Source organism: Parasteatoda tepidariorum, chromosome 8 (assembly GCF_043381705.1).
Source record: "Parasteatoda tepidariorum isolate YZ-2023 chromosome 8, CAS_Ptep_4.0, whole genome shotgun sequence".
In the NCBI taxonomy this organism is placed as follows: domain Eukaryota; kingdom Metazoa; phylum Arthropoda; class Arachnida; order Araneae; family Theridiidae; genus Parasteatoda; species Parasteatoda tepidariorum.
Genome location: NC_092211.1, coordinates 3,869,377 through 3,877,950, shown reverse-complemented (window position 1 = coordinate 3,877,950; position 8,574 = coordinate 3,869,377). Strand labels below are relative to the sequence as shown.

The window sequence follows — 8,574 nt, the reverse complement described above, 5'->3', positions numbered from 1 at the left end:
CTGAAAATTGTCAATTTTTAGATAATAGCGCATTTCGTTTTTATTATAGCAAAAGTTTATTACATAAAGCTGGTTAAATTTATTACATGAAGTTCCCCGGTATTAGAAATGTCATTTATTGCTACAGAAAATTTAAAATACTTACTGAGATGCGGAGAAAATTTAGTGCTTTCGTATTTGTCTTGATTCGTCCCTGTCTATATTGATTAATTATTTTTTTTATTAATTACAGATTCTACAGTCCGGGTAAAATAGAAATCCTTTTGTCCTAAGAGTTTTCTTAAAGCGAATGAAAATTACCTGAACTTACAACTTATATTTTAAGAATCATTTTATGATTAAGATGAATATGGTGTAATACTTTTTTTGTGTGGTTATTTTTTATATGTGGATACATTCCAAATGTTTAAGATTTCACTGTTGATAATTATTTTATTTTGATAATTATAAAAAGTAAGTTACTAAATCATTAATTTACTTAATTATTTCAAACCGGACCATATGTTATAATAAGGTCGTGTAAGTTTTACCCGAAATTTCAGTTGGGAAAAACTTTAATCTTTCTTTCAACATAACAAAATACCGTTTTTTTTTCTTCCTGTGAAATGTGTAATAATCAAAGTAATATGTTCGCTAATACTTAATGTGTTCGCACACGATTTCACTGAAAATGCAGAAATAATTCCCTTTCTGTGATGCCGATAGCACACAAAGGGAGTGGTAGATGGTATAACTCGGTTATAAGTGTCAAGAGCTATATTTTGTTGTATATTATTATCCTTTCAAGAACATGTATTGTGTAGTTTTTACAATATTTATTTACTTGTTGACAGCCTGTTTAAGAATAATGATTCCGGTGAATTCTATAATATGATACGGGAAATGCTTTCGCATTACAAGGAATTAGTATACCAATCAAGAAACCTAATAAAGATTCTTGCTCATCTGGAGACTTTAGACCCATTGCATTAACCTGTACTACGAGTAAAATAATGGAGAAAATGGTCTTATTCAGACTCCATTTCTTTCTTGACAAGAGTAAATCTCTCCCTAGAGAGCAATTCGGATTCCGAAGAGGCCACAGCACCATGGACCAAGTTCTTTTCTTCGCCCAAACTATCAGAGATGCGCAGAACCACAGGCCAACCCATCACAGCGTTGCGGCTTTATTGGACCTCACGAAAGCTTTCGACAGAGTATGGAAGGACAAATTTGTTATAAAACTTCACGATTCCTACAACATCCGAGGCAATACACTGGCTTGGATTTCAGACTATCTTTATCACAGACATATCAGAGTGAAGTTTAATGGAACTCTCTCAAATTCAGTTCACCTCAGTCAGGGTGTACCCCAGGGAACTGTCCTCAGTCCAACTCTATTCACTCTGTACATGGCCGGAATTGAGAAAACTGTTTCTCCCGGGACTCGCATCGGAATGTTTGCTGATGATATTGCTCTTTGGGGTAGCGGTGACGACGATGCCGAGATTGAGTCGAGACTCAACAACTCTATAAAAGCCCTGTCCAAGTACGCAGATGAACTCAAATTGAGCTTCAACCCAACCAAATCGATAACCACCTTCTTCACTACTAATAAACGACTTTATAAATATGAACCATCCTTGTTTCTCAAACACCAGAAGCTCTCCTACGAGAAACACCCAAAATACCTGGGATACATTCTCGATCCCGAATTTACAAGTAACAAACATATTGATTATATTGTCTCGAAGGCTAGGAAGCGCCTAAATATTATTAAGTGTATCGCTGGTAGGGATTGGGGAGCAGATGCAACTACTCTTAGGACTTCCTACCAGGCTCTTGTTAGACCAATTCTTGAATATGGCTATCCTGTCTACTGCTGTGCTTCTCAATCTAACTTAAACCAATTGGAAAAGGTTCAACTGAGCGCCGCTCGCATCATCACTGGACTGAAACGTAGCTGCCCTTCAGATATCGTTCTTTACGAAGCAGATCTGCAACCTCTTAACTTCAGAAGGCAAGTTAATTTAGTGAAATATTACAATAAACTTTCCAGTTTAGACCAAGGCAATTTAACTGCTATTTACCTAAATAATTGTACCTGCAATCAAAGGCTAAAGAAAAACAGTCCTTTTAGTCATGTTAAATCACAACTGTTAATCGCTGAAAATATTGAACCTCTTTATCTTCATAGCAATCTTAGTACTTGCTTGGATCTTTCCAATGTTAGTTTCAATGAAAGCCTCCCTACCATGCTTGACAAGAAAGACTGTATGCCTGACTTCCTCAGACAATTGTCCCTGGAAATCATCAATAAAATCCCTCCAAACGACATCAAAATATTCTCTGATGGCAGTAAAATGGATAGACAGACTGGCAGTGGNAATTTGCTCCGGACAGTGATACCTGAAAAGTCTCGCATTTTCTGCAAATCAAAAGATCTTTCCTCTTTGCCCTAAATCCAACAAAACCAGGCATCACCTGAGCACATCTTGAACTGTTTAGGGCTGGACTGGAACGACATTCATTCCTCTCCCATTCTGGTTTCGGATTTTCTTAATATCAACGGATTCATTGATCTGGTCTGACCCCGTCAGACCAGATCAATGAATAATTCATTTTCAAATTCAATGTAATTTCAAAAAATATTTAATTTTTACAGAAACAGGGGAACTAAGATGTAACAAATAACTAACGTAGTTTTATTTTCAAAATATTTAGGAAAATTCTAAAATTAATGAATTTATTTTTANTTGATTCTAGTAATATTCTCTTGAAGTGCTTACTACAAGAACTCAAGAACAATAGATGGTTTATTTTTAACTCTATTTATTAATTCATTTTCAAATTCAATGTAATTTCAAAAAATATTTAATTTTTACAGAAACAGGGGAAGTAAGATGTAACAAATAACTAACGAGTTTTATTTTCAAAATATTTATGAAAATTCTAAAATTAATGAATTTATTTTTATTCCTTATAGTCCTACGATATAAAAGTCCATTCGCTCAGGTTTTTTTCTTTTTAAATACTATACTTACACCTAATAATATGAATTGTGTGAATAAATAATTAAGCAGAAACAATTTTTCTTATAGTTTTATGTTTTTATTTTGATTTATTCCGTAATCGTTATAAATATTATGATTTGACAATGATAAAAAGGTTCTATATTTACCCATTTGTAACATCACTGATTGATAACTTTAAAGTCAGTTTCGGTGGTTAATGTAATTTGTTAAAAGTTTCTTTTCCCTTAAAAAAATCCCTTTTAATATATGCATTGGAGTTTTAACTGTTGTTTTCACAATTAAAATTTAACTGTTTTTACAGTAGGATGTTTTTTCCCAAATAATGAAAAATAATAATTAAGTAAATAACTAAAAAATAATAATTTACTACAAATTTGTGCAATCCATGTCCTGATCTCTTTTAAAAACCAAATTTAAGGATTATAAAATCTGCTCAATTTATATTACACTTATAATAAATTTTAAACATATTTCTTTATATAGTACTGATGCAAATGAATATGTATTTAATTTTTTACCAAAAATAGTAATAATAATCCCAGAATAACATGGAAATTACTTCGTTTTCACCTTTAGTGTAAAAATCGTACTGTTATTGTTCTCGCAACAAAATATTTCTAGAACTCAACCGTGTTCTTAGTATACACTCAGTAGTTAAAATATTTATAATCGCGATAGTATGATGGTCAATCTGAATTCAAATTATGCTTCCTGTTCATTCAGTATTGTTACTATTGATGCATATTTTTCAAGAACTAAATAATTTTCACTGAGCTTTCAAAATTTGATTAATCAGGAATTCAAGCTGATCCAGACCAGATTAATTTTTAAATCACATTAAATTATCTATAAAAAGACCAAATTTAAGAAAGTCTAACTTTTAATTGTGTAATAATATGAATATATTATATATAATAAATACTAAATCATATTAAATTGTATGACTAAGCCTGTAATTATATGATTATATCAAGTTATTTATACTTTTTCTGGTACCCTGAGATGCTTATCGTGATTTAGCAAGCCTTTAATTTTAGAATTTTATTTTGAAAACATCTAACTTATAGTTAAAGAACAAGTTTTTTTCCCCCCATTCTATAGCGATTAGAAAGATTAGTCGAAAAGCTTTTTCGTATCAAATATTAGTGGATTTTAACTATTCTGGTTTTAAACAACTTTTATTTCATTCTGATTTTAAATAGCTTTTATTAAATCTTCGTTGAAGGTTCGTTTGAAAAAAGGCAGGTAAAATAATTTAAAAAATAACATCCCTTGTTCCGTTTAAATGTTTTGCTTTTAGTAAATACGTAAATATATAGTATTAATAAACTTATCACATGCAATAAAAGAAAATAAATATTATAAATATGAAATAAAATAAAATAAAACTTTTATTAATACTTCGCGCCATATTTATTAATCATTATTTTTGTATTTCTACTAAACAGAAAAATCTTGAAAATTATAAAATTGAGTAAAGCTCTTATAATCAAATTTTTTGTTTAATATTTTGATGAATAAATCTTTGATTAATAAAAATGTAAAAAATCACTTATCTGATAAAATGTATAAATGGAAAGATAACGAAGATAAAATTTATTCTTCAAAGAATCTTGATTATATTCTTTACCGAAAAACAATAAAAAGTTTTATAACAATTGAAATCTGTAAAAATTTCGATAACTAAAACAACATAAAAGCACTGAAATTTTTTTTATATTATTATTTTTATTTATTTACTTTTAATGATAACAAAATGCGGATAAAAAAATAAAACATTATTTGAAGTAGATTATTATCGAAACATCATCCCTTAGATTACATATTTTTAATAATGTTATTTAAGAAAAAAATACATTGCTTAAGAAAAAGCTTCTTAGCTGTGCTTTTCAAAATAGATTTCAATGTAAGTTGAAATGATAGTATTGGCGTTTTTTTGAAGGCCACATCACAAAGGAAAAAGCAACCCATTCAGATGAAACTTAGGGGAAGGATAAGTAATAATGATTTGAGTAATTGATGTAAACCGCCAACCCTTCTCTTTGTTCGCCCTTCCCTTAACTGACCCCCATTTCTTTCCCTATCCAAGAATCTCTTTTTCTACTCTCCCTACCCCAAAAAAGTTAGACCGTCATGAAACGACACTTGCCGTAGTTTGCTTGTAAATGTCTTTTCATGACGCTTCGGATGCAAGGGGTTAAGGTGTTTTTTTGCAAATTCAGATGCAGCAGATGAACATTTAAAAACTATCAGAGACTTAGAAAAAGTTGTTTTAACAACCAAGAAGAAGAAACAGACAAGCTTATTGGAATATTTTTTTTGAACATGTACATATGCTAAAGTAAAGAATTAAATTTTTCTAAAAGTATAAAAATTATTTTCGCATTCTTTCTTATTATGCACCTTAATAATTAATTTTTAAAAGTTGAATTATTTGTTTAAAAAATACATTCCGATTCCAGAATATATTCACGACATATTAACTATTAGGTCATAATATTCTGGACCCATAAGCTGACTATATAACCGATACTGACTACATTTTTATTTAATGCCTCGAGAAAGCTATCAAGTAGATAAAATTATCACACTATTTAAAAATTTTGCAAATTGCAGGATAACCATTTTCTACTTACCATTTTATATAATTTATGATGATGGGAAATTATTTGTATATCATTACATTTTAACAGTAAAAATATGCAATCAAGATTCTTAAAGTATAATATAAATTGTTAATACAGTAGGGAACCGATTATCCGGAACGATCGGGACCATCGCTATTCCGGATAACTGATTTTTCCGGTTTTCTGGATCGCTACAAAAAGCCGTTTTTTTTATTGTTAAACCCAACTAAAAAAATAATATTTGGAAATAATCTTAAAAAGAAGAAAAAACGATGAAGTAATACACTAATGATTATTTCCAAAATAATGGTAAGGTAAACATCTTTCAAAAAAGAAAGAAAAATCCTAAAATCTTATGAGGAAAAAACATTATTTTTTTTAAAGAAATGGCGGGAAAATTTACCGAATTTCGTTCCGGTTTTTTGGTTTTCTGATTTCCGGATAACGGGTTCTGTACTGTATATAAATGTATTCATTGTAAATAGTAAGTGCAATGATAATTGGTCATAATGAGTTGTAAACAAGTATCTTAATAGTTTTTTTATTATTAAGGAAAATATTTTCTTTAAAATTAATGTTTTCTTTCTTTTTCTTACCTCTCTCAGCCCCTGCCTCTTATAATTAATTTAAAATAAATGCTAAAATTGAAGTATTTATTATTTTGTGCAGAGAATATTTTTTTAAAAATTTTATTAATTTTTTATCCTATAAACTTTCTTTAAATCTAAGTATTTTATTTGCATGGCAGCAATCCTGGGAATACAATTACTCCTCTTTTAAATATACACATTTCGGAAACGATGATTCATCCCCCCCCCCCAATTTAGGTATTTAAGTAGAATTTCCCAATAAGTAAAAGATAAACAAGGAAAAAAGAAAGAGAAAATTTTTTAATTTGGCAGTTTACAATTTTCTGAAGCAACTGCATTTAATCTCAGCTTGAAACAAGAAGACACCATTTTATCCTGCCTTTGTATTTTCTTGCTGCTCAAACCTAGGAAAAGAACACTTGGCTGCCTCCCACGTTCTCCTTCCAAAAGTCAAGTCCCTGACAAGTGCTGCAATTTGCTCCATCTGGGGGAGAAAAAAAAAACTATAAATACATTATCAGTGCGCATAGACAGATTTTTTTTAACAAAAAATAAAGCACCTTTTAAGCACTGAAAAAAAAAAAATTCTTAAGCGGGATACGTGCAGTAATAAAAATTATTTCTTCTGACTGTTTAAAGTTTATTTATATACATAAAAATCAACAAAATGCAAACATTTTTCTCAAAGACATTATATTATCATGTTAAAATAACTAGTTTCTGATAAATATTGCAGAGAAAATCAAGTTTTCTTTTAAAAATGTTTTATTGTAATTTATGATCGACAGCAAAGGGAAAAAAAAAAATCTCATTTTAAAAGACAGAAAACTAAGCGACGTTTCACAAAAACCCAATGAAAAAAGCTTTTAAAAAACGCAAATCCAAAATAAGCAGTTTTTAAAAACGCTATGCACCTTGATTATATTCAGGGTACAAAACATTTTTGAGTGAAGGGGGGCCATATGCATATTTAGTCATGTTACCATGATCATTCTTATGTAAAAATTAGTGTTTTAAGCACTAAGTTTCGTATTTTTATTTTTTTATCAGTAAACTTAATAGCATATTTGCAGAAAATGAAATACTTTTAATTATTTGAATTTAATTTAAAAAAAAAAACCTATTCAATTTTTCACAATTAATTTATTTCAATATATATACAGTTGGACTTCTATTTAACGAACTTTCATTTTTCAAATTTCTCTATTTTGCCATTTTTTTTTTGAGGAACCAAGAACACATTGGAAATTCCCTAAAATAACTTTCTAAGTGAAGTGAATTTTATATTTAACAAACTTTTATTCGAGATCCACTTTCCCTATTTCCCAAAATATTTCAAACAAGTTAACAGATTTTATAAGGGATACGACCCTGAATTGTTTTTTGTAGCCATTAAACTTTTAAAGAAAGCAGTAAGATCCCTTTTCCTTTTTTTTTGTTGCAATTCAAGCGAAAAACTTAGACAAATTTAACTAATTTTATCAGTAGCAATTAAACTTAAAAGCACATGTGGTAATGTATGTTTAAAATTACTTTTATAATAAATGCAGCTATTAATTCATGCATAAATTTAGTTTTTTTAGTTGAAATTGTATATAGTATATTGAATTGTATATAGTATATTGAATTGTATATAGTATAGTTGAAATTGTATATTTTTCCATTTCGGGCAATTCCGTGGCTAAAATTATCTACTAAAATTTTCTTCTTTGTTAATTTTTCCACGTGTAAATCCATTTCAGGCAAACCAGTGTTAAAATTATCTATTAAAATTTTTTTTCTTTGACAATTTACATAATTTTTCCATGTGCTAATACATTTCGTGCGAATCCGTGGCTAAAATTATTTGCGAAAGAGTTGTTTGTTTTCTCTTGTTTCTCTTTTCTACTGTTTCTATTCTTGCGATTGTTTCTCTTTTCTATTTTATATTTTCTCTTAAATAAACATCTATTTTCTAATACTATTTATTGTCAATTTTTAAAATTATCCAGTATAATATTACCTTGCGCACCATCCTTGGCCCATCGGGCCATCCCTTACCTCGGGCCCATCCTTGGTAACTAACAAATCAATGCACAGAATAACAAATCACTTCAGTAGTGCAGTAAGAACGACACTTTAAAACCCTCATGTAAGTTGATCTGATTTCGTTACTCGCTTTATAGTTCATTTTTACTGTTTTTTCCTTTTATTTTATTTCATTTTCTGTTTCTACATGTTATTTTTACTTTTTGTGTTCTATTTTATTTGTAATTTTTATAAAAAATTTTTTTGAGTGCTCCTCACACTATTGTATTAATATATTTTGCTTTGGCTTTGACTTTATTGATACAATATCAGAAA

The 8,574-nt window shown here is 29.2% G+C and overlaps 1 protein-coding gene across 1 annotated transcript in view; it reads right to left on the bottom strand.

Moving 5' to 3' along the window:
- Positions 1–6,513: 6,513 nt before the first annotated feature.
- LOC107446982 (glycine--tRNA ligase) overlaps positions 6,514–8,574 on the bottom strand; it is a gene marked incomplete at its 5' end in the record, with an annotated part of 50,997 nt that continues 48,936 nt past the window's right edge. The window contains 1 exon segment of the mRNA XM_043055165.2: positions 6,514–6,715. Within this exon segment, the coding sequence (XP_042911099.2) occupies positions 6,602–6,715 (114 nt within the window).